This window comes from Anoplopoma fimbria, chromosome 7, assembly GCF_027596085.1.
Source record: "Anoplopoma fimbria isolate UVic2021 breed Golden Eagle Sablefish chromosome 7, Afim_UVic_2022, whole genome shotgun sequence".
Lineage (NCBI taxonomy): Eukaryota > Metazoa > Chordata > Actinopteri > Perciformes > Anoplopomatidae > Anoplopoma > Anoplopoma fimbria.
The window spans coordinates 19,937,311-19,964,210 of NC_072455.1; the positions used below are offsets into that span (position 1 = coordinate 19,937,311).

At 40.0% G+C, this 26,900-nt stretch overlaps 3 protein-coding genes across 3 annotated transcripts; 1 reads left to right on the forward strand and 2 right to left on the reverse strand.

Moving 5' to 3' along the window:
• Positions 1–4,440: 4,440 nt before the first annotated feature.
• Positions 4,441–7,115, reverse strand: LOC129093183 (zona pellucida sperm-binding protein 3-like). The gene is made up of 7 exons (XM_054601102.1): positions 6,699–7,115; positions 6,402–6,523; positions 5,650–5,753; positions 5,199–5,373; positions 4,893–5,010; positions 4,725–4,807; positions 4,441–4,606 (listed from the first exon to the last, which is right to left on the reverse strand). The coding sequence occupies exons 1-7, from the start codon at positions 7,089–7,091 to the stop codon at positions 4,441–4,443; spliced, it is 1,161 nt and encodes a 386-aa protein (XP_054457077.1). The 5' UTR covers positions 7,092–7,115.
• A 201-nt stretch (positions 7,116–7,316) lies between these two features.
• Positions 7,317–12,503, reverse strand: cnpy4 (canopy FGF signaling regulator 4). Its single transcript, XM_054601691.1, has 6 exons — positions 12,345–12,503; positions 12,074–12,200; positions 8,779–8,875; positions 8,558–8,680; positions 8,056–8,173; positions 7,317–7,858 (listed from the first exon to the last, which is right to left on the reverse strand). The coding sequence occupies exons 1-6, from the start codon at positions 12,427–12,429 to the stop codon at positions 7,746–7,748; spliced, it is 663 nt and encodes a 220-aa protein (XP_054457666.1). The 5' UTR covers positions 12,430–12,503; the 3' UTR covers positions 7,317–7,745.
• A 4,402-nt stretch (positions 12,504–16,905) lies between these two features.
• LOC129093726 (calpain-5-like) lies at positions 16,906–23,416 on the forward strand. Its single transcript, XM_054601831.1, has 12 exons — positions 16,906–17,070; positions 19,424–19,555; positions 19,667–19,878; positions 20,152–20,344; positions 20,453–20,646; positions 21,023–21,100; positions 21,267–21,687; positions 21,769–21,891; positions 21,981–22,177; positions 22,780–22,898; positions 23,020–23,156; positions 23,240–23,416. The coding sequence occupies exons 1-12, from the start codon at positions 16,906–16,908 to the stop codon at positions 23,414–23,416; spliced, it is 2,148 nt and encodes a 715-aa protein (XP_054457806.1).
• The last annotated feature ends 3,484 nt before the right edge of the window (positions 23,417–26,900 follow it).

The window sequence follows — 26,900 nt, forward strand, 5'->3', positions numbered from 1 at the left end:
TAAAGATTTTTTACGAGGTACTTGTGGTTTTTATTAAGGCTATACTTCTTGCGCTAAAAATGGAATTTTAAGTCATAAGTTTTTCACGACAACATCAAAATATTTGACTAAAAAAGCAACAATCACAGTTAAAGTTTGGGGGGAAAAAATCCATTTGTATAATTTATTGAGCATTTAACAACTACTTAATCAGGACAGTGGAGAGCAACGCGACATCTGTTATCAATTTCACATGACATATTTAATTTGTGACTAAATCCTGAATATAAGTGACATCAGCTTGTTCCAACAAATGCCCACCCACTTAAAATCAGTGGAGACAAATATCAAAACAAATATATAAAAAAGTCTCTCAGTTAAAACAACCAAAAATGTTGCCATAATATCTTGCATTCTTGTATGAAGGAATTTTTCAGGTCCTTTAAGTATGAATGAATACTTAATACTTCCATTATTTCAACAGGTTAAGTTCAATTGATGGCAATCTGAGTATCCTTTATCTAAAAATAAACCTATGTCACTGAATTTGTCGTTACATCCTGTGGAGAAAATAAGCCCAACCAATGTCAACACACTGTAGGGGAAACTGAAACAGGTTGATCTTATTTAGAGACAAGTGGCTTTTTTCAAGGCAGTTTCTTTTAATAATAAATAAAACTAGAATTTTAAGACTCAATTCAACATTTCAAGGACATTTGTTTTTACCTGGCACAGATCTACCACCTTCAGCTTTATTACCACTGGCGGGCAAATTGAGCTCACAGAGGAAAGCCAGTTGTAATGGTCTTATCTTGTATCGTCCAGGCAAAGATCTCACTCTCCAGTTTGCTCCAATTATCCCTCAGTGGAATAAGAAAAATGGTTGAAGTTAATTGGCTGCAGTGGATCGTTCTCAGATGTGAACCAAAACTGATACAGATGGAAATATAAGAAAGAGAATCGAGGAAGGAGGGTGGAGGGAGCGAAGACGCTTGATTGGAGAGGAGGAAACTTTCCCAGAGAAAGCCATAAAACTGATTGATGACTTCCCTCGAGGAATGTTTCCCCAGGTGTGCTTTGTGTGTGTGTGTGTGTGTGTGTGTGTGTGTGTGTGTGTGTGTGTGTGTGTGTGTGTGTGTGTGTGTGTGTGTGTGTGTGTGTGTCTAGTAGTTACAGTGCAGCTAAGAAATGCTATCCTTGGACGCGGGACAAGCACAATAAAGTAAATTGAGGGGTGAAAAAGCACGTTTATGCGTCAATATTGCACTTTGGCAGCATAAACACAAAGGGCACAAGAGATTTCAGAGAGCTGAGGTGGGCCTCAATTGGTGCCATTTAAAGAATGATTTAAATAACACCAATTGATAACAGAAATGATTGCTAAAAATGAAAGAAGAAAATGTTTAACTGATTAAAAAAACAAACACTTCAGGTGGTCCTTGACAGGTGCCTCGTTCTGCCAAAGTTTGCACCCTGCAGCTAGGAGTGTGCTCAGAGACTCAAATCACAATAAACAAAATACCACGGAGGTGTAATTATAAAAGTCAAAATTAAGCCTCTGTGACAGAATAAGGGCAGATTTCACAATACAGGGGCATCTGTTTGATGGATTAGGTATTCTTAGATATTGAAAGTGCAACAATATGGCATTGTACCTTAGTTTAATAATAAAGATGTGAATGTGATGATGCATATAGAAAATATATTTATTTTGCATCCACAGTGTTCATTTATTTCTCAAATACCAGAGCAATTACACATCATGGATACAATAAAATAAACAAACTGAAGGATGTGCTATCTGATGATCTGAAATAGGGCTGTAAATGTAAACCTTTAACATTTATAAGTAGAATTAACTCTGTAAGTGAAACTTTTATTATGAAAATACAGAAAAAAATCCCAGAGCAAGAATGATCTACCCTGGTCTAATTAAACTCTGTGGTACAGATACTGTTATGTTTTAAGATAAGAGATAAATTATTCTAGAAATGAGATAAGGAAAATCTGATTAATAATCTTTTAGGGAGGGTCCCTAATTTTCAATTCAGAGCAAATTAAATATTAATGGAAGACAATGGGTGGCTCTCAAGGATCAGTGTTAGGCCCCTTACCATTTAGTCTCAATATTAATGATCTCCCACAACAATGGGAATGTAGAATTGCTCGATACTGGATAAACATAATCTTCCTAGTTTATAGAAATTTTGGATTGTATTCAAAATTGTCTTTTTTATGATTTTTTTTCTGTGAATGAGGTAAAAATAAATATACCCACATTGTGTTTAAGTACTTGATTTACTTAAACCAAGAATTCAGGTAACTTTATTTTTCACAAGACATTCAGTGTGTTATGTGGAGATCTATTTTGCTTTTATTTAATATGATTTTCTAAATATTTTTATATTTTTTTCCTCATAATTTCCTCAATAAATGTTTGATTTAAAATTCTGTTATATTTGTTTAAATAATTTCCAATGGATATCTTAAAAATCAGTCACAAAAAGTTGATGTTTCCTCCAAGCCTTTAGAACAGTAGCATTTTCTGAAAAACTTTAACAATTAGAGTAAAGATATTAGGACAACTCGCTGTGTGCTTTACCACCGATATCGAGGTCGAGAGGCTGTAAGAAGATCCTCTATTAACATGGAGATGTATCTCACATGTCCTGTCTGTTTAAGGGGGTCGCCCTCCGTCATCGAAGTAGATCTTGAAGGAGATCATGTTGCCTCCCCTCTGACCTTCTCTAACATATACAGCAGTCTGGAGAGGAAGGAAGTGATGGACAGACTTTTGACACAAACTGTCCTTAACAACAGGGCTCTCTTTTTGATCTCGATGACATCTGGACACTACAATTTAGCACAAAAAAAGAAGAGACATTGGCATCGTTCTTATTTAAAAAAAATAGTATTTTCTTGAAGGTAACTATGATGATTTTTGTTTTAATGCAACAAGACAGATGTCTGTAATAAAAAACCTTGACTGAAGGCTTTGGCTCTAAATCATTGTTGGCAAAAAGAACAGAGTGGTAAATTAATCCTGGTTGCCATGAATCGAAACTCAATGTTTTTGTTATTCCAAGCTTCTCTCACTGCTGGCAGGTGATGGATGGAGAAGCGGAGAAAAATGTTGTTCTGCGATGAAGGAAAACACACCAATAAAATGAATTCAACATGCTGCATTTAAGAATCAAAGGTCAAGAGAGACGATCAGAGTAAAGCAAACATTTAGACATTACTACAGGCTTTTATCATTGTGGAACTTTTACAGCAAAGAGCAACCTCCTGTTTATACATATCATGAAAGGTTTGGGCCATTATCCACCTTTACAAATTATGTAATAGCTCAAAAATCAAAGCAGATTTTTTTTGCAAATCATTCTTTGTTTTACTTTTAAATGAGAAACAAATTAGAGGCAATGCAGCTTGTCCAACTAAAAGAGACTAGTAACTTTGTAAAATTACAAAATCATTCCCAATGTCCACGCTCTGACAGTATAACAATATTATGTATGGTCTTAGTTCTGTCTAACCGAAGTTTTATCCTCAAAAGAAGTCAAGCATGTAATTCATGATTGGTGTTGACAGATGTTTATATTTGAAGTTTTGTCATATGTTGAAAAAGAAACCACAAATGCATAAAAAATGTAATTAATGTACACATTTCAAGCCTTTGCTCTTCGGACTTTACCAGCCAGACTGTGACTACTAGAATATGTTACAATGCAAAGATGAAAGCCGCTATGATGAAAGCAATCAGACTGCAGACATTCATCAGCAGACATATGTGTCCAAACATCGGCGTGATTATCAGGCAGCACGGTCTGCAGGATTGGATATGGGTGACTGTAATGTCACATTATTACCGGTAAAAGCTTCAAAACAGGAGGAGCACCGACATCTGAGAAGAAGTGTTGAATTCCCTTAAAAATAACCAGAAAACAGCAGTTTTGTTTTGGTGATTATCTGTTATCTTTACACCTGGAAACTATTTATAGTGATTGTTAGATTTAGATAATAATTTTACAAATATTCCAACATCTATCTGAGTTTCATAACACTTAAAGAAATATAGAAAGCATATTTATATTTCAAATGCATCTGCAGATCTGAAAGAGTCTCTTGTCACTCTGGTCAAATTCTCCAGCAACACTTTATTACACAATATATTGGAAATGGTTAACTTGTGCCAGGACCCTTACTTGAGTCTGCAGATGAAGACAATACATTTTTTCTTATACTTCACAGGTACTTAAACATATTTATTTAACTCAATCACTCCAATACAGATGTTTGTGTTTTCCCTCTGTAGTTGGTTTTTTTAAAGGGAGAAATATCATTGGACCCAAATAGGTTTCCCGCTGCCGCTCTGCAACGACAGAAAATCGGATTAGTTCATTTATTCAGTTGATCATTTTATGACTCGCAAACTGTGTTTTATATACAGAGTATTCAGTACTACTGCTGAGTAGTACTAGTATTAGATGCATTACCATTATGTCTGGGCTTTGTTCTGCTCATCAGCGCCCTCTCGTGGCTGGACTTGGCACCGCTGACGTGATTTGTCTCCTTAACTCTGCTGCAGCTCTCACAAACACAGTCATCACCATCCACTGACCTCCACCTGATGGATAGAAACATTTCATTATGTTTTTATGTCACTTGTTTTTGGTAATAAGTTCAGCATTCATTTTTAACAGTGGACAGAAAGGAAAGGGACAAACCAGTGAGGTGAAACAGACCTCTCCCTCATAAAGGAACAAGCCCTTTTCACTTGTTGCTTGTTTGAACTGGGCTCTGCTTCCAGGTAACATGTTATGTATATCTACAGGAGACAGTACGACACACTCAGGCATTTCTCTTTAAACTGCAGATTATTAAATAAAACAACAAGTGAAACTGGTTCTGACTGCGTTTCTGTGGTCCTGGTGGAAGAGGAAAGGTTCAAGTTGAATGTGGAGTAGCTCGTCTTGGAATCTGGGCAGGAAACGGGAGCTGGAGCCGTCCAGCTGTGAGTCTGTAAAACATCTGTAAAGAGCAGGCACGTCCTTATCAGATTCAACCAGTAATTTGGGTGCATTTTATAAGAATAGGATACAGAAACTGGGCCGATTCATGTCGGCAATGCGGACCACCAAAATCAGCCAAAGGAAGTAGTTTCAATTTAGAGAATTAATTGCAGGAACCACTGTAGACAGAGTACATAAAGGACTCACCCCTGGTGGTCTATGAAGGGGTATCTGGGGTACGAATTCACATCGGAGGTCAGAGTAGCCACACAGCTGTCTGCATACAGACGCAGAGGACGGTGGTGATGATCCACAGAGGCCTCGATGTTGACCACTTCACCCAGGAAGTAAACAGACGACTTTCTCTCGCTGCTCCAGTCATCTGAGGAAAATTCTACTTTTATTTGCCAATAAGTACATAAAGAAAAAGTTTATTCTGTGATAACTTGAGCAGGTTCTATAACTTTTTAAAGAGGTTTTACATTTGGCTTTTATGGATAAGAAATGTTTTTGTAGTTCACAAAAACACAAACGTACAATACAGGATATGGCCTTATTGTCCTCTATGACCCTATCTCTCACATTCACATTTTATATAATAGGTTAATAATTAGAGTAAATAGGAGATTGTTTATCGACCAGACTTATATCCACTTACTTGTCATGAGCCTAAGGTGGAAGTCCAGGTCCAGATGTGTCAACTGGATGGAGATCTGGGGACTCCAGGTTGGTTTCAGGGCTCTGCTGCTCACTGTGTACCTCCTGCAAGGTACAGGGATTCAGACATAAAACACTTGCATCTAATTCTAGAAACTAGCAGGAAAATGAATAATTGATTGTAGAAATGACCCAAATAAAGTGCCTAATTCATAGCAAATGAATACATTCAAGTAAATTATTACTTTTTAGAAGCATAAGGGAAAAAAGCCAACTTTTATTTGGCAGTGTCCCACTCAGAATTTAATATGAAAATAATAGAAATGAGTTGAGCCTGTTTTGTCCCCCAATGCTTATATTAAAATTGGCATATATGAGGGGTTTCTCCAGGGCCAGTATCAACAGGAGGAGAAATTATAACAGCAACCATAAACTATTTCAATAAAGATACAGTAACTTGAGATTTACGATATACAAGAAAAAGTGTGAATTTATCCTTAAGGCTGAAAACTAAGGGTGATGATGCTTTTGCTGTAGTTGCTCCTGGACTTTGGAAAGGCCTCCCAGGCTATGGCTTTTTCTTAATTGTAGGACTTTTACTTTGAAGATTTTATAAAGCACATGGCTTTCTCCTTTCTTTTATCTCCATTTTTCCCTTGAAAGCACTTTCTACCTTTTGGTTTAAATAAAGTTTTCCTGCTATTCTCCCAACTATACACAGCATCAAAGACCATTTTGCCTGTTTAAATGCACCTTCCATATTCACACTGGACTGGAATAGCAGCTCCTTCTGCTTGCAACAAGCCTCCATGTGATGTTGTTGGAGGAGGAGAGTAGAGCAGGAGGTTGTTGTACAGCAAAGCACTCTGGGTGAACTACACACAAAAAGCACAATCAATATTGAACCACCAGATGGCAGCAATAAGCAATGATACAGCTGGGTTTTGTTGCATCGGGTGGATTCATGGTTTTCTGGCTCTTTTACTTCAAAATGTTCTTATTCTACAGTAAAACCAACGTTTCATTTTGATTATTAAGAGGCTCACCAACCGTCACTTTACTCCCACACTCATTCAGAGGTGCTCTGATGACGTACTCCCCATTTCTAGACATTCTGGCTGTGCAGTGATCTTGCACAGCACTGAAGAGTCCAAGCCTCAAGTGTGTGGGCTCCACAGGCCGGACCAGGTCAAACAGATAAGCTTTCATCGCAACCTCGATGCTGTCCTCGTGACATTTCACCACAAATGTCTTGACCTTGTGATCGCTGACGGGATCCCCAAAGTGAGGTTTGTTTGTCTGATGCAAGGAGTCTGCTTCGAGGGCAGCCAAGTCAGAGAAAGACATAAAAAGAGGTTTTGTCTGGTAGGTATGGCACTGAATTTCCACTATCCGAGACAGAATATATAGAAAAAGTGTAAAGTACAGAGAAGTAGGAGGCATTGTGGTGTTGCATTGAAAACTTCTCCTCTGGTGAAGTTTCTTAATGTGGCTGTCAACATGAGCAAAGAGGAACACACCTGAAACTCATCATCCTTGATTAGTGAGCAGCATCACTGTAACAATCACACATGTTGACTGATAAATCTGCTTTCATGTTATTTTATAACATTTTTCTGTAACAGCATGCAGAAAAAATACTATAAATCCAAAAGTGTTCTAAAAAAAATCATTTTATTCACAATGGAAAAACTGTACATATTGCATTTTTAAGGCAGTAATTTTGGGTAAAATATAGTGTTATGTACCATATTGTTTGCATAAGGAGAGTTGTAACAGCGCGTACACGTAATATAATACTGTAGAGGACGTAAATATAAATGGCAAAGGCTTCAAACTTCAATCCAAAAAGCTGAGTGTATAAAACAGTGCAACAGTTCTTAAAAGGCTGACACCATTCATATAAGAATAAAAGGAGAAATATAGTGTTAAAACATAAACTCTAGAACCAAGATTTGGCACCAGAAATATAGTAAAAATGTAGGTTGACCGTAAATAGTCTTACAATACATAATTTATTTGCAGTTTGCAGCTAAAAAGCTTAAAATGAGGTTATTTTGTTGCCTTTCTGCATTACTATTTTTGGAAATGTTTTCCTTATAGCTCCCCGGCGTCATGTGTTGTTCCCTCCTCTTCTGGGCTCTTGCTTTCTACCGCCTTGTCCCCTTTTCTGGTCCCCTTGTCTCCTTTCCATGCCTCCTTTATACATTCTGAGGGAGAGATGGAAAAACAAAACAAAAGAAAGGAGGTTTGAGCTTCACCGTTTTTGTGTTCTGCAGAGGAAGAAGTGACCTGAGTTCACAGAAAGTGTTTTTAAATTGTCTTGACAACACACATTTTTATTCAACAGCCTTTGAGTATGTGAAGCTGTAACGTTAAATGAGACACTTCCTCATGCATCGTCTACCTTGCTCTGATGTCTTGAGGACGTGGTTCTCACAGAGGAAGTTCTCCAGCCTCTTCTCCTGGTGATTGAAGTACCAGTCCTCCACAACATCCTCATACTGCTCCAGCATCGTCTCACACTGAACAACACACACACACACACACACGTTTAAGTGGTCAAAAGTTGGCACATTACCACACACATTACATTTATTTTGTGGTATAACAAGGGGTGTTTTCTGGTTTCCATTGCAGCTGTTGTTAATTTTTCTACAATTACTGAGTAAGTTGTTTGGTTTTTGACTGACTCTTTGGAGATATTACTTAAATAAATGATTCTTTAGGTTACACTGAAAATGTGATTGTGTTTCAACATTTACAACACACACACACACACACACACACACACACACACACACACACACACACACACACACACACACACACACACACACACACACACACACACACACACACACACACACACACACACACACACACACACACACACACACACCCTCTACCTGTTTTTTCATGTCCGACACCTCTACAGAGGGTTCGTCCCACAGCTCAAAGGGCAGACCCAAATCCACTTTAACTCCCTTGTGGACCAGGTTCTTCAGAGTCGTCATGGTCTGACTTGAACCCTGTAAAACATCCAAACCAGCATGATGACGAATCGATGCAAATGTTTGCCAATGACAGGAGCACCAAACATGAGCAGAGTAGTTGGGATAGGAGTCACCTTGGCGTATCGGAGGCTGCCAGGCCTCTCTGCATGAACATTATACTGAAGGATGCGTTCACAGATGTTGTCCACCGCCTCAGTCAGCCGGGTTTCCCTGAGATCAGAAGACAAGGTTTAAATACTGGAATTACTCACGCAAGCACGAGCCTAAATTGCAGGCTTGCCAACACTATAAACAATGCAGATAAGATAAAATAAGATAAGATAATCCTTTATTAGTACCGCAGCGGGGACATTTACAGGATTACAGCAGCATAGAGGATAGTGCAAACAAGAGACATAGTAAAAAAACAAGATAAAAATAAGTATTATAAATAAGCAAATGAGCAATAAAAAAACAGTAAAAATTATAAATAAATGATAATACTTTAACTATTATTGCACAGTGTATTTGTATTGCAGAGGTTTTTAGTGTCATGTGGTCTACTGGGAGCAGAGCTGGTTGTGCAACCTGACAGATGCTGTGTGTAAAGAGTCTTTGTGCTTTCTCGCTTCGCAGGCTTCTATAAATCGTGGCTGTACCTGGACCGTGGATGTGCATCCTGCTACGGCCCTGCTGACACCGACTGCTACCACCATTATTATTACTAGTCACATTACTATTACTATTACCTGTACCATTAAGCATTTTAGCTTTACTTCCACCCTGAAGCCCTTTTGCTTTCTCGTTCTGCAGGTTTCCATGAATCGTTGTGGTACCTGGACCGTAGTCGTGCCTCCTGCTGTGAGCCGACTGACACCCACTGCTACTTCCATTATTATTATTAGTCACATTACTATCCCTATTTTCATGGCTATAATTCTACTGTAATAATTGCTGCTGTTATTATAAGTAGTCTTATTATATGAATCATTTATGTCATATACATTGAATGTGTTGTATCTCTGTTATGCTGCTCATTCTGGTCACATGACATCTATTGCATTCTGTCCATCCTGGGAGAAGGATCCCTAAGGACTGAGGTTGTCCCAGAGGTTTCTTCCTTTTTTCTCCCTAAGTTAAAGAGGAGGTTTTAGGGTCTGGAGAGAGGATGTGAGGGATGTCTAAGGACAGAGGATGTGAGGGTGTAAGGACAGAGGATGTGAGGGTGTAAGGACAGAGGATGTGAGGGTCTAAGGACAGAGGATGTGAGGGTCTAAGGACAGAGGATGTGAGGGTCTAAGGACAGAGGATGTGAGGGTGTAAGGACAGAGGATGTGAAGGTGTAAGGACAGAGGATGTGAGGGTCTAAGGACAGAGGATGTGAGGGTGTAAGGACAGAGGATGTGAGGGTGTAAGGACAGAGGATGTGAGGGTGTAAGGACAGAGGATGTGAGGGTGTAAGGACAGAGGATGTGAGGGAAGGACAGAGGATGTGAGGGTATAAGGACAGAGGATGTGAGGGTCTAAGGACAGAGGATGTGAGGGTCTAAGGACAGAGGATGTGAGGGTGTAAGGACAGAGGATGTGAGGGTCTAAGGACAGAGGAGGTGAGGGTCTAAGGACAGAGGATGTGAGGGTGTAAGGACAGAGGATGTGAGGGTGTAAGGACAGAGGATGTGAGGGAAGGACAGAGGATTAGGGTGTAAGGACAGAGGATGTGAGGGTGTAAGGACAGAGGATGTGAGGGTCTAAGGACAGAGGATGTGAGGGTCTAAGGACAGAGGATGTGAGGTCTAAGGACAGAGGAGGTGAGGGTCTAAGGACAGAGGATGTGAGGGTGTAAGGACAGAGGAGGTGAGGGTGTAAGGACAGAGGATGTGAGGTCTAAGGACAGAGGATGTGAGGGTCTAAGGACAGAGGATGTGAGGGTCTAAGGACAGAGGATGTGAGGGTGTAAGGACAGAGGATGTGAGGGTGTAAGGACAGAGGATGTGAGGGTGTAAGGACAGAGGATGTGAGGGTGTAAGGACAGAGGATGTGAGGGTGTAAGGACAGAGGATGTGAGGGTTTAAGGACAGAGGATGTGAGGGTGTAAGGACAGAGGATGTGAGGGTCTAAGGACAGAGGATGTGAGGGTGTAAGGACAGAGGATGTGAGGGTCTAAGGACAGGATGTGAGGATGGACAGGGATGTGAGGGTGTAAGGACAGAGGATGTGAGGGTCTAAGGACAGAGGATGTGAGGGTGTAAGGACAGAGGAGGTGAGGGTCTAAGGACAGAGGATGTGAGGGTGTAAGGACAGAGGATGTGAGGGAAGGACAGAGGATGTGAGGGTGTAAGGACAGAGGAGGTGAGGGTGTAAGGACAGAGGATGTGAGGGTGTAAGGACAGAGGATGTGAGGGTGTAAGGACAGAGGATGTGAGGGTGTAAGGACAGAGGATGTGAGGGTCTAAGGACAGAGGATGTGAGGGTGTAAGGACAGAGGATGTGAGGGTGTAAGGACAGAGGATGTGAGGGTGTAAGGACAGAGGATGTGAGGGAAGGACAGAGGATGTGAGGGTGTAAGGACAGAGGATGTGAGGGAAGGACAGAGGATGTGAGGGTGTAAGGACAGAGGATGTGAGGGTGTAAGGACAGAGGATGTGAGGGTGTAAGGACAGAGGATGTGAGGGTCTAAGGACAGAGGATGTGAGGGTGTAAGGACAGAGGATGTGAGGGTGTAAGGACAGAGGATGTGAGGGTCTAAGGACAGAGGATGTGAGGGTCTAAGGACAGAGGATGTGAGGGTGTAAGGACAGAGGATGTGAAGGGAGGATGTGAAGGACAGAGGATGTGAGGGTGTAAGGACAGAGGATGTGAGGGTCTAAGGACAGAGGATGTGAGGGTCTAAGGACAGAGGATGTGAGGGTGTAAGGACAGAGGATGTGAGGGTGTAAGGACAGAGGATGTGAGGGTCTAAGGACAGAGGAGGTGAGGGTGTAAGGACAGAGGATGTGAGGGTGTAAGGACAGAGGATGTGAGGGTCTAAGGACAGAGGATGTGAGGGTGTAAGGACAGAGGATGTGAGGGTCTAAGGACAGAGGATGTGAGGGTCTAAGGACAGAGGATGTGAGGGTGTAAGGACAGAGGATGTGAGGGTGTAAGGACAGAGGATGTGAGGGTGTAAGGACAGAGGATGTGAGGGTGTAAGGACAGAGGATGTGAGGGTCTAAGGACAGAGGATGTGAGGGTGTAAGGACAGAGGATGTGAGGGTCTAAGGACAGAGGATGTAACATGTGTACAGATTTAAAGCCCTCTGAGGCAAATTTGTAATTTGTGATTCTGGGCTATACAAAATAAACTGAATTGAACTGTAAAGCTGCATTTACTTATGATTTCTCGGTATCTTTCTCTCCCTGTTGCAGTGAGAGCACACAGACTTAACTTACGAGGTGTTGTATTTAATCTTTCTTCTTCTCTTGCCTGTGTCCAGCACTTCTCCGACCTCCAGGACTTCTTTGGATCGACCACTTTTCTCCAGCGCATCCTGCAGCTCCACCGTCAAAAACTTACACACTGACAGTAGAAAAACAGGAATAAAACCAAATTAAAACTACTTACATGTCAGGACACAAAACTGTGCAAACACATGTCACATCACTGTTATAAAGTCTCATAAATAGCATCATAACAAGCGGGCTAGTCACTTCTTCTTCCTACCTTCGCATTTATTTGGAAGTCTTTCGTCTTCTTCTGCTTTAACAGAACAGCAGACACAGAATAATACCAGTATTAAAAGTTTCATTGCAACAGATTGTTCTGAAACTTGCAGGAGAAATAGAAGTTTCTATTATCTCGGCAGCCACATCGGCATTTTGGCAAATTGGAACTGCGCATGCGTAGAACACCTCAACAGACATGACTAGTCGATGCCCGGTGGAGGGATTTCAGGGGAGATGGTCGATAGAAGAAAACGCAATTAGCACTTAATGAGAAAAGTACCTTTATTTATTTAATTAAGTTACACTTTTACCTTCCCCCTTCACGTATTATATTGATATTATATTTCAGTTTAAACATTTATATTCTAATTTTAGTTTTACCAAACATTTTTCTCAATAGTTTGCTTTTTTACTGTTGTGTTTTGAGTAATTTTCCACACATTTTTAGTAATTTTCCACATATATATTATATATATATATATATATTATTATAGTTATTGGTAGTTATTGGTGATAGTGTTGAGGAATTTGTACAAAAATCGGACATATGACCTGTATTTTTTGTAGAAATGTATATAATGCTAATATATATATCATACAATGTATTACACTTGGCAGCATATACTAATATATTCAACAATAAAATATTACATTTATATATTGTTTCTAGCTAAAAATGTGGCTATGCATTACCTCATATAGGCAGCAGGCCCACATACATTTATTAAATATGTTGTTGTCTAACATGTGTTTACTATTACACAGAGGTAGAAAAGAAGCGTTTAAATATAAAGTGGGGTATGCAAAAGTAATTTCTTATTCAGAAATATAAAAACCAATGGCATTCATTGAAGCATAAGCACATTCAAGATAATTACATATTTTGGGATAAAAGACACCTCACAGCAAGAAGCTTGTGAGATGTAATTTACCAGCTGGCTGAATGAAAAAAACAAAAACATGTCGATCACATATAAATGGAGGATAATTAGCTTGGTATTTGGCAGCGAGGTGGTTAAAATAGAAGGCACGTGCCTCTTGGTTTCTCAGGTGTCAGGGGAAACACACTTGACAGCAACAGATACCCTGGTAGTCTGTGCAGGGAGAAGATAGAGAGGAGAGGAGGGAAGAGGAGAAGAGACCAAAAAGATAAGGCAGACAACGAAGAGAGAGGGGGAAGTGTGGACCTTGTTAATATGAGGACAGAAAAGAAAAGCTGTGAGATACGAGGAAGGAAAAAAGAAGAAGCTCAGTCAGCAACAAGAAGTGAGTGACACACACACATGCACACACACACACACACACACACACACACACACACACACACACACACACACACACACACACACACACACACACACACACACACACACACACACACTCCGAGAAAACATGCTTGTTTATGTTCTGCAGCTGTAAGAACAGTTTGCACACAGGCGTCAGAGGATAAAGTGTTCATCTTAAGTGTCTGAATCTCAAGAGTAACTGCAGTAACTGTAGTATTTTACTGGTTGGGATGCTTCCATGGCTATAATTGTGTGTTATGTCACTTAGAGAGGTGACTGTCTGTCTATTGTCTGTGTGGAGAGGGGTAAAGTTACAGCAGTGTCACCCTGCGCTGTAAGTCACGCTGTAGTCAGTGTCACACACTGCGCTGTAAGTCACGGCTGTATACACACACACACACACACACACACACACACACACACACACACACACACACACACACACACACACACACACACACACACACACTCATAAGAGATGGTATCAGGAATCTTGCAGCGCTCACATCAAGCTGTACTTCAACCCTGCAGCATCATTCATATTTCATATTTTTTATCATCCAGGTCCAGTGAAATAAATCTCTAAGATGTCACTGAGTTAAGTGTCTGGAGGAGATGAATCGGACACTTCCGACAGCTTTAGAGGACAGAAGAAGAAAGTGTCAGTCAGTTATAAACAGCTGACTCTGGGACAAAGAAGAACAAGAAGAATGAGATGACAAATGCTGGTGATTTGTCCCAGCAGAGCTCGTATGATTACATCTGATAAATTAGGATTCCTTCAGTGACCCAAGGAGGACATAATCCAGGAGCCTAGTTTCATCTCAGGAGAGCAAGTAGATGAACGTCTAGTCTGACTTCAAGGTAATAGATATTTACCTGCAGTTTATATAATAAAAATTGTATAAAACCTGCTAATTTATAACTAGTGACATATGACAATCTAATGCAAGTAATAATGATTGATAGAATGAGGTCACTAATAATAAAAAATATATAAACTAAATGGCAGCAATCCAACCACAGGACTGGATCGTTCTATCACAATAATATATATGTCTCTATATAAATATAAATAGTATATTGTCTAATGTTTCTGCTGCTGCCAGAGGATGTTTAGATCATTAATGCGTGACGTCAAACAGACTATATTTTCATATATTTAAAATGTATCATTATTTAAGAATCGTATGTTTAATGTATCTTTAATTGTACTTGTTCTGATTTATTATTGTTAACTCTCAGATTTATCATTAATTAATTAACAAATAAGCTTTAAGTGGATTAAAGCTTCTCATACTGGAGCTTTGTGAAACAAGGAAATAGTCCTATCTTCTTACACAAACTATGAAGCTGGCTGTAAGGATGTTCTTTTTTGCACGGAGTATTTTCATGTTCAGTTCAATCTTTATTGTCCAGTATGGGAATTTTTTCCTTGCAGCACCGCGATAAAAACAAACACGGAAAAAAACAACACAATAAATGGAATGAAAAACATACTTTTTAATTAATGAATGAATACACAGTATCAGTTAAATGAAAATAAATGATCAAAATCATGTGCGAATTAATAGATATCTTATTGCACACACAAGTGTCTCGGCAACATCATGAATATTTGCTCAAATTGAACTAAACCAAACCAACAAATATGAGGACGTCCAATAAAAAACATTTCTTGACGATTGCAGCTAGATGTGTTTATGATAATGCAAAAACTAACTAAAAATCTAAATGACATATGAATTCATCTATTTGATTTAACTCTGACGTATCATTCATAATTGATGGTCTGTTAGATTTGAAGAGATCAATGATAATATTAAGCCAATTTTTCTTTTTTTCATTTGGTCTCTGCGTTCTTGTCATGAATTTGTTATGAGTTCATTAATCATGGATCGTTAACGAGTGATACCTTCATATGTTTACCTCGTGTTTATCTGTCTCTCTGCTTAAATATGATACAAGAAAAGCAAAACCTCGCTGATAATTGATGACTAACGACCTGTGAGGTATTTGCAAACCTAAGCACCGGTTCTGTATGTCCTCTCTGCAGAGCAAGACCCTGAGTTGACCCCACCGTCAACACACACACACACACACACACACACACACACACACACACACACACACACACACACACACACACACACACACACACACACACACACACACACACACACACACACTCACGGACACACACCTGGCATACTGTCCCTGACATACACACCAGTTGATGCTCACATACGCTGCTGACTCAGTGAGCCTAGCAGTTCATATCACTGATGACGGTACGGTAGCATTACCTTACTGCTGCCCTCACCCTATCCCCTCCACACACACACACACACACACACACACACACACACACACACACACACACACACACACACACACACACACACACACACACACACACACACACACACACCCTGCAGGACCTCCAGCTCCCCCTGCTATGAGTTATGTAACCCTTTAGACGTCCACAGGCTTTCATATTTTCAGTGGTGTTGAACTATTTTAGGCAATTTTAATGTAAAATTGCATATTTCTGTGCATCTCGAACATATAAGTGGAACTTTACCCAAAGTAAAAAGCTCTAACGGATATATTACTTCTGTGTTTACAATATGTCTATGTCTCTTGTGTGCACTTTACTCTATTGTTGTAAGTCTGCAAATTTCCCCGCTGTGGGACTAATAAAGGATTATCTTATCTTATCTTATTATCTTATCTTATTAGTCAACCCAGCCTTTGTATTTTACTGAGCGTCATGGTTCTGATATCATCAGTAAGCTTTAAAACATATTACTCACCAGCTTATAAGCAAACTAACTGTACGTACCGGAATTAACTGTGTTAACAAAGATAATCAGTGTTTAGGATTTGACCCTGAGCTCTTGAATTAGGTTTGACAGGTTTATGTATTTAAACAAAATGTGTTTTGCCAAAGTACAAAAGTTGCCTTTGCGTTGGACAAAAAGCTTTGTAGCAGTCTGTGACAGAAATAACAAGTTGACAAATGAGCCACTCTTTCCTTTAGCAAAGCGAGCAAAACTATGACTAAGACATCTGCTGATGTTTGAATAAATGTCAGCTGTAATTCTTCTTTGACTTTGGGACATTGCTGTTTTAATTTGATATTCACATCAGATGTCCTATAAGGATGCAGACGGTGTAACCCTATGCTGCTTCATGACCATTTCCATATAAACTATTCATCTGTTCTTATATTCTTTCCACCCATCCTAAAGCCTTTCCTCTCCAACCATAATGCCCGAACGAGTGAACAATTTCCAGGGTCAAAGCTTTCACAAGCTGAGGCGGTCCTGTTTACGTCGAGGTGCGCTCTTCAAGGATCCCCTCTTCCCCGCCAACGCAGAGTCCCTCTTCTACAAGAGGCAGCCCCCGCCGGGTCTGACCTGGAAGAGGCCAAGGGTGAGTGTGACACAAAGGGAGAAGCTCTTTCCTGGAATTGTATTAAATAGATTTCTGAATTATTCTTTTTACAGATCTGCATTGCCACATGTTTGTAGTTCAAACCAGTTCAAACAACAACAAAGAGTTATTTTGAATATATCTCCTCTCCACCCTCGTCTAAATCGAGTGGCCCCATGAGCATGCTACACTTCCATTAGATTAAAGTTAATTAAAGTACTTTCTATTATAGGAGAGGCATCAGGCAGTGAGACCTTGGGTGGCGCGTGCTGTCGATGCACCGCTCTATTAGTGTGTGTGTGTGTGTGTGTGTGTGTGTGTGTGTGTGTGTGTGTGTGTGTGTGTGTGTGTGTGTACAGCTGAGTTTAGAAAAAGCAACAACCAATTTAAATAGCCCAAGTGTTTTTAGCACAGTGTTGAGTTGGGTGTAGCTGTGTATAATTATCAGTGGTTATTGTTGCTACAGCAAGCCGAGCGGCCTTTAATGGGGGCAATGAAATGGGAAGTTAAAGTCAAGGTTAAATTATTTATTGGCCAGTGTCAATGGCCAAAAAACAAAATGTAATAGTGCAAGGACTTGTTAGGAAATGGGTTATACTTGTATGAACAAAAAGTATCATTATACAGCTAAGAATTAATGACAAAAAAACGAGTCAAAATAAGCATTTGTCACAATTGTTTTAGAAGGGTCTTTTATGTCACCCAAATGTATATACAATTAAGTTAAATACAGAAAGTTTTCTTTACCCAAAAGCAAGGACAAAAATACATTTTAGTTTTTGCATTTCTTAACCAAATGTAAGCCTTCTAAAGACCATGAAATTGTATATGTCATACTGGTCAAAGAATGACTGAAAACCAGTAGGGCCAAAAAAAGCCTACAACCATCAATTATGTGCATAAAATAACTGACATTCAAATCAATTTTTTTTTGTACTTCCCAGTTGTTAAAAAAGAACATTCCTATTAAATTAATCAATAATGTGACCGGTACCCAGATAAGTGCCAGAAAACTGACTAATAGATTAACTGATTAAAAATAATAAGTTATCGTTGTCTTTGTAGGGAGGAAAAAAATTGCAAAATTACTCAAGAGGAATATAAATGAAAATTGTAATGCTTGCTAAGGCTTTTTTTCTTTTTGGGAATGCAATGCTTATAAAAACTTTTCAAGACCTTCAATTCACCAATTAGTCCCAATGTAGCGTCCAAATTCAGAAATGCTTGTGTAATTGGTTCAGCTGTTCATGAAGTTCATTCAGTATGAGGGCCAAACCTTCAGAGCTCTTAATGTCAAACCATTATGGTGATTAATTTGTTGATTCACGGCAGAAGAGAAAGGGTTAATGATATTGTGTTCCTAATGCTACACTCAGGTATTTTAAGCGTCTATCAACGGAGAGTCGGATGATACGGTGACATCTGTCGCCTCCCTCTGCTGACACATAAAACACACGCACACACACACACACACACACACACACACACACACACACACACACACACACACACACACACACACACACACACACACACACACACACACACACACACACACACAGAAACAGCATCGAATCCCTCCATAACTTCCCATTAACTTTATAATCTAGGTGGCCTCATACTTGTTATGAAGTTGATATCATCACAAGGAAGGTTCATATCTTGTCTGGAGTTACATTTAAAGAGGTTACGGCCACCGAGTGTCTTTTTCTCCGCTTGAGTGTCCAGCAGCACCTCTACTGTCACCTGACTCTGTCCTAACTGAGATCAACAGATCCACACAGACAGGATCTGTCTCCTCAGCAGTGCTCTGACACTCACAGGCCTCTTGAAACACTAACTGCTACTAACTGCTGCAGCCATTAACCAAAGTTTAAAGCTGCTATAACATCAATGTTTTTATGTCAACGATGGATCATATATGTTCCATCAGAAAGGGGTCAAACACACAGAGAATTAACCGCTGACTCTGCAGTTCCTCTCAGATCTATGGAGCATTTTAGCGTCTTTCAGCACGTTTTTTTACCTCATTTATATTTAGTCTCACCGCTCTTATAAGCATTGTTTCAAGCAGCAGCAGGTAGATGGATTTTAAAACCCATTCTACACTATACAGCAACAAATAACAGAAGTAAGTGACTATGGCGACCATACTGTAGCATTTAGCAGCCTTACATTTGCTTGAGAAGTGTTTGGAGAGCAAAATGCTAAAAGGAGAGCGAATATTAGACTTGCATTTGTCAGGTGACCAGAAACATGACTTCAAATGAATTCTGATGTTGCTCCTTGTCTGTTTGATTTATAACTAAGTGTTTAATGTTTCTTTCTTGCTGTCTTTCTTTCAACACTCAAGGAGATAAGTAAGGACCCCCGTCTGTTTGTTGATGGCATCAGCACTCGGGACTTGCACCAAGGCAGTCTGGGTAACTGCTGGATGGTGGCTGCCATTTCCTGCTTAGCATCTGAGCCATCTCTGTGGAAGAAGGTTGAGTATTTGTTTCCCTCTGTCGTCCTTTCTCTCTATCTGCCTTTATTTCACCTCCTCTTTTCCTTCCTTCACGGCCTCATCTCATCTCCCATCCTCACCTCCTCCCAGGTGATCCCGAACCATGTGGACCAGGAATGGAATCCAAAGCACCCCGACCTGTACGCCGGCATCTTCCATTTCCGGTTCTGGAGACTCGGGCGCTGGATGGACGTCGTCGTGGACGACCGTCTGCCAGTCAGCGTGGACGGAGTGCTGCTCTTCTGCCGCTCGGCCACACCACGAGAGTTTTGGAGCGCCTTGTTGGAAAAGGCCTACGCCAAGTAAGGACTCTAGAGCTGTAGATTCCTCCCCTCTGCAGGACTCAGTTTAGTCTCAGTCATCTACTAAAGTCCTACCGGCCCCAAGAGCCATAGCAACCATAGAAGCACATCAGCAGCCAACTTAGCAACACCCTATCCATCTAGTAAACTCTACCCAAACAAAAAATGCTCTAGTTCTACCACAGACAAACACACCTGTGGAGTGAGACATGGGAAAGGGAGAAGAGCGGTAAGTTATCAATCATTCAGTCAATCTATCTGCTTACTCTCCAGGCTAAATGGTTGCTACGAGGCCCTGGAGGGAGGAAACACTACGGAGGCACTTATCGACTTCACTGGCGGGGTTTCAGAGCCCCTTGGCCTGGATCGTGAGGCCCTCAGCCTGCACAGCGATCAGAGGAGAGCCTTCTTCCAGACATTAGCTAAGGCTCACGAACATAAAGCCCTCATCACCTGCTCCATACGGGTAGAGCCTAGTATTTTGGAGAATCTTCAAAGAAAAGAGATGCACCATATGTTAGAAATCCAGCAAGTCAGATAAGCTTAAAGTGTTCTTATGTATTTTATTTCTCAGCCTGCAGAGGGGGAGACGGTGGAGTCGGTTTTGGCCTGTGGCCTGGTGCGAGGACACGCCTACGGGATCACAGCAGTGAGGAAGGTGAGGCTGGGGGAGACGGTGCCGAAGACGGGTTGGATGTCCCGACTCCTCATGGTGCGCATGAGGAACCCATGGGGGACCACAGACTGGACGGGTGCCTGGAGTCAGGGGTGAGGGTGCTTTGAACTCTGCACCGGCTCCATCTGCCACATGTCTGACTGCTGCTGAGTACATCATACGTTTTTTGCTGGAGCTGTGGGAGAGTTTTTACAGTGTCAGTCTGTTTTTTTTACAACTTTTTATAATTACAATTTCTGACATTTTACAATAGTGTTGGAGTTGTTTTACAAGAGACATCTGCCATTTACATTATGCAAGTCTGAGAAACTCTGAAAATGGCCAAAATGGACCTATAAAGGTTTACAGGAGTTGAAACGCTACTTGTACTTTTCACATGTCATTTGCAGTGTGTTGGACCTTGCAACTCTTCAACTTTTTTTTTTCCCTGCTGCCTTTGGCATTATTGTCCTTGAACGCCCCCTGCAGGTCGCAGCAATGGCAACAGATGAGTCGTGCAGAGAGGGAGAAGACAGGCCTGATTGTCCGAGACGTAGGGGAGTTCTGGTAGAGTTTCATGCTTTGTTACTTGTTTGGATCCCCATTACTTCAGCATCAAAATAACAATGGAGAATTCATGTATTAGCATGAATAGCATGATTGAAATCTTGCTGATTCTCCATACAAATCTCCAGTATTGTCCTGCAAATTTATTTCCTCTCCTGTCCCTCAGGATGGATTTCGAGGATTTCTGTCACTACTTCACAGACGTGGTGGTGTGCCGGCTGGTGGAAAGAGCTCTTTTGTGGCCGAGCTCCCACTGGAGGGAAGTGAGTCGCTATGGAGAGTGGGCTCCGGCTCCCACTACCACGGGAACATCTCCAACTACTGTCCTCCACAGCAACCACACGCTGAAGAACAACACCAAACCTGGAGTGACCAAGCAGCGAGGTAACCGGAAGGAGGCCAGACTTGGGGAGAGTCAGCTGAAGAAGGGAGGGGAAGGAGGGAAGTGTCAGCGAAACAAGGCTGTGAAAAAGTTGACAAAGGAAGATGATGGTGGAGAGGTGGGAGAATGGGAGGCACAGATGGATAAGAGGAGTCGATGTGGAGGATGCATCAACCACAGGGACACTTTCCTGCACAATCCACAGGTACAACTGAAGTGGAAACTTTTAGCATGTGATGAGTGCATGAATTTTTTAACATGTTTTTTTTTCTTTCTGACTCTCTAGTTCATGTTTGAGGTGAGAGGCAATGAGGAGGAAGTGCTGATCTGTCTGCAGCAGGAGGACAGGAGGATACGGAGGAAAGATGGAGGAGGAGAAAACCTGCCCATCGGCTTCGAGGTGCTGAAGGTGAGCAGTTCACTGACCAAAATGTGAACAAAGAGTTATTTTAGTTCTCGCAGAAGTAATGTTTCCCCTCCTGCCTCGTCGTGGCCCAGGTGGAGGTGAACCGCTGCAGCCGGGTGCAGTGTGTGGTGGAGCAGGCAGCCAGCTCGGTCTACATAGACTCCCGCAGTGTGACGCTGAGGGGGACGCTGGCTCCGGGGCGCTACGTCGTGCTGCCCACCACCTTCCTGCCGGGCATCACAGGACGCTTCCTGCTACGCCTCTTCTGCCATTCCCACATCAGACTCAGGTCTGTCACTGATCTTTGTGTATGCTTAAGAAATTAGTTTGAAAAAATGACGTGATATCCTTGTTTTTGTTCTTTTTACTTTTGTATTCCAAACACAACTGTTTTTCTAGTGTGAGAAATGGAAACTGCTTCATGTACTTCCCAAAGGATATTATCACAAATGTTTGAAACAACAAATGTAAAAACATTCATATATTAAAGATGAATTCATTATGGTGTATTATAAGTTTGCAAAGGTAAAATGCATTTATTTCAATGTGTATATACCTTAATGCAGAGTGCGTAATGTAGATTTGATATAGATTTTTTATATGATAATATTCATTATTCTACTATTCTCACAATATTTTTTATGATGTGAAAAGAAAAAGGAACGAAAAATGATGCAACAAAATTACCAGGAAATATATATAAAGTGGGAACAAATAAAAAATAGCAAGAATCACCACACAAAGAAATTCAAAATGTGAAAATATTGTGGATAATTTATTTCTCTTCTAAAGGAACATTACATTTCTTGCTTTCAGATTGAACTCAATTTTGTTTCTCTTCAACCCTCACATCCATCCTCTTTTTGTTTCATCTTTTTTTTTTATGTGTAGGGAATTGAGGGAGGATTTGCCGTCTCCGTCTGTCCTCCAGTGTTTTCTACCTCAACCCACTGTGGTGACCATAGTCCACCTCCGCAGGGCTTCAGGACTCGGCCCTCCCAAACAGACAGGTGCAAAACATCACATCTCCAGTTCTACAGATAGAAGAGAGCACCATGTTTGAGGTGGCAGGCCTACTTCTTCTCATGTTTCTTCTTTTCACCCTGTTGTATTGTGTGCTATGATCCACAGCTCCAGATGTTTATGCCATAGTGCGCTGTGAGAATGACGCCATCAGGACGCAAGTTTTCAAGGCGGAGGGAAACCCAGAGTTCAACATCAGAGCCGTCTTCTACAGGAGATACCCAGACACACCCATCTCTATTGAGGTTTGACACATTCATATTCCCTCTCTTCCACACACACACACACACACACACACACGCACAAGATAAACCTATCTTTTGTGCAGTTGTGGAGCAGAGGTCGGCTGTGGGACTGCGTGCTCGGCGAGGCTCGACTCCAGACCACAGAGTCTGAGAGGAGTCGGAGCCATGTGATCGATCTGCGAGGCGGCCAATCCCGTTCCGGATGCCGAGGGCGCGTCTACGTTGAGACGTCCGCCAGCGTCTGCCTCACGGACTTGTGATAAAAGGCATTGTCTGGTCTCCCCAGTAACCTCGTCAATGCATGGCAACCGCTGTCATCCCAGGGAGAATTGGATGGACGAACTAATAAAAGGATAAAGTCAAAGGTGCTGTAGTGCACTGACACTTTTAGCTTTTTTCTTGGTGTATTGTGTATTTTAATATTTACTGTGTATGCTCTGTGGTGATCTGCTGGTCAGACGTGAAGGTGGGCATCCTTCATGACTTCAGCAGTCTATCAAAAGTAAAATTTGAAACTGCTGCCAAAATAAGTTTGTGTGCTATTATATTTAATATTATTACTGTTGTTTTTGTCATGTTTTTTTTTGCTGTTGCTGATATTAAGTGTCACATGATTCTAACAATTATTTGTCTTGCATTTCTGTTTTGAAAACATTTTCTTATGATTAAATAATTAACATTATGCGAGTTTTGTCATTTTTAATATGTCTAAATATCACTGTTTATTTCATAATTTGCAGGATATCAATTTTAATTATGTTATTTTATAAAAAAACTTCACACGTGAAAGACCTATTTAAGGGAAACACTTTTACTTTAAAATTCAGCCAAGAGATCTGTTACAACACGGATAAAAAACAGGTTTGCATTGCTGCACGTCTTTTCATGTCATTTTGCTGACCTCGAATGGCCTCATAACTTTTCACGATTAGACATGACTAAAATCAGTAGTCAGACAATGTGCACTATTAAAGCGCACCCTAAATAAAGGATTATCTTATCTTGTTAGGGTGAATGTTTTAAAATCCATGAAAATGCAAATGTAGGGTTATAACTTTTCATTGCAAAAAGCCAAAGATTGTTGCATTTTGAGATACTTAGTTTATTTTTTGAGTTATTATTTTCACTGAAAAAACTGAGAAACGATAACAAAATAATCTTAGAACTAGGCCGTAATTTTAGTCAGCCCCGGGGTTAAGGGAAGAAAGGTATGTGTAGTATGTGAGTTCAAATCAGCTCTTACTGACAATGAAGATAGATTATTGTTTGTTCACTCTGCTGACTTATAGAGGTATAAAGTGTGCTTTAAGTTAAGTTTATGAAATCATTAGTATCTACCAGTTGAAGGCAGGTTATTTTGTCTCTGACGGAGTAAAGGATAACTGTTTTGCAGTAGTTATTTTCCTAGAAAAAGCTGAAGTGGCTCGTGTTTTTGAATAAAATTCACCAGCCACTAAAGTATGTGAATGAGAATTGTGTGGGCTTCCCCGAATCTGACCTAAGCAAGGAGTATAATAGAATTCAGACTAACAATCATCCTCTGCTTTCAGTGGTAAGACTATTATGTTGATGGCTACTATGATTGTTGTTGTTGTTATTGTTCATTTTAGATGGCTTTATTTCTAAAAGGTGTTGTAAAGCTGAGTGAAAATGTTTCTCTTTTTTTAAGTTTGTCTCCTTTTTAAAGAAAAAAAAAAGATTTGAACTCTGTAAACAGCTGCATTACTTGCTCTTTCTCTCCACTCATGACCATACATGATAAAATGTGATTAAAAGCTCCGTTTCTTGTCGTAATTGAATATTTAGGTAATATTTTAGACAGGTAAGTTTAGCCTTGGGAGAGGCTTATTGTTGCAAACTGTGACATAGACCAAACATTCTGTCATTACAGGAGTTAAGTCTTGTCCATGTTAATTATATGGCCAATTGGAGTGCGATGAGTCTATACAACACTAGTTCAGCCTTTGTTTCTGTGTTTGCACAGTGTCTTCTTATCATATCCGCTACTGTGGCTGCATAAATAGTCCATGCCTTTCCAAATTCTGCATTGTCATCCATTTTATGTGAATATAAAAGCTAGTTTCCAGTTCAAGTAAATCTGTTTCGTAGTAAAAATAAACTAATTCAGGAATCTGTTTGTAGCTAAAATAATTAAACAGCACGGGAAACAGAAGAGTAGCAAACTATTAACAAGGTACTCGCATAGATACTCACAAAGGGGAAATAACATACCATTTACCACACGTTTTTTTAATATATTTTCTAACTTTGATTATATGGAAATTATGGAGATAAATTTCAACATGACTGCCGGTGACACATCCGGAAATCATACCAGCTCCCCAGCTGATACTGTATCTGGCCACACCTCGGTTAATGCAAACTATAACGTTAAGATAAAAGGTCCTTTCAAACTTCATTTGCTCTCATGTGGGAGTATTTGATTATCTCAGTTAAGTATGAGTGCTGCTTTTCAAAGTGAGCTCAAAGCACCATTACCTGTGCTCTAATTACAGTTTGTATCAGCTGTACAGTGTGTTTAAAGGTCTTCCTATTTTGGCAATATTTTCTACAAATATTGTGTAATACTTTATTTGGTTTTATTCATCTGTTTTATCTGCCTTCCATGCCACTTTATTAGTACTTTTACAAATTAGATTTTCTAAAGCAGGAGTACAGAAATTAAAAGAAACTATAGGGTTTGTATGTTGGTAGTACCTGGGTTAGGGGTTAACACTTTTAGCTCGTGATTGCTTACGTGTGCCACCTCATCACAGGAAATAGCCTTAGAGTGGAAATTAGCTTGAGCAGTTAAATAATAAAAAGAAACCCCTCTCAGATGGTTTGATTTAAAGAGCTTTTAGAGTCCTTTCAAAGAGGTAAAAATAAATAAATAAAATAAAAGCTTTGATAAAAATGTTTGCTCTAACAGAAATTGAATGTTCTTTTGTAGGATGTCTTCTTTAATGATCTTGTCCTCAGGTTGGGAATCACTGCTTTAAACATTCACATTTTTTTATCAAGAATATAACTTGTGGTCGACAGACCCATGTTTGAAAATAAATATTAGTTTGGGAAAATAACTCAGTATTTTTACTCCAGAAACTTAAGCACAATTTAAGTAGTCTACAATGTTTGTGCACTTTTATACCTCACTTGAGTATCTCAATTCTGAGCTACATTATACTTCTATTCCTCTACATTTCACAGGGAAATATTGTAGCTACTTTTTACTCCACTACATTTATCTGACAGTTTTCGGTTACACAGAAAACTTATATCGAGTTGTTAATTTGTATTTGTTTACTGCACTTATCCTATTCGTAGTAGTTTGTAGCACTTACTATATTCGGATTAGTCTGTTGCAATTATTGTTTTCGTAGTAATTTGCCTCTGCACTATACTTTTGCTCTGGCTTTATGCTTGTTTAAGAAAGGAGATGCACTTATGAGATGCTTGTTTAATAAAGGAGATGCACTTATGACTTCTGTAATGTGACTAATGTAATGTTCTCTTGAATACCTATGTTGAATACACTTCCTGACAATAAAAACACTTTGGATAAAAGTTCTAGCAAAAATGACTGTAATGTAATGTAATAATGGGAATGTTAAAACTTAGATATTGAATCCTTTTCCTGCTGCTCAGAGCTATTAGAAAACATACAGTATGCTCCCAGCAGATTCCATGATGGATTCATGACAATAAAAACACTGTGCAATAATAAAAATAGTTTCTGTCTGT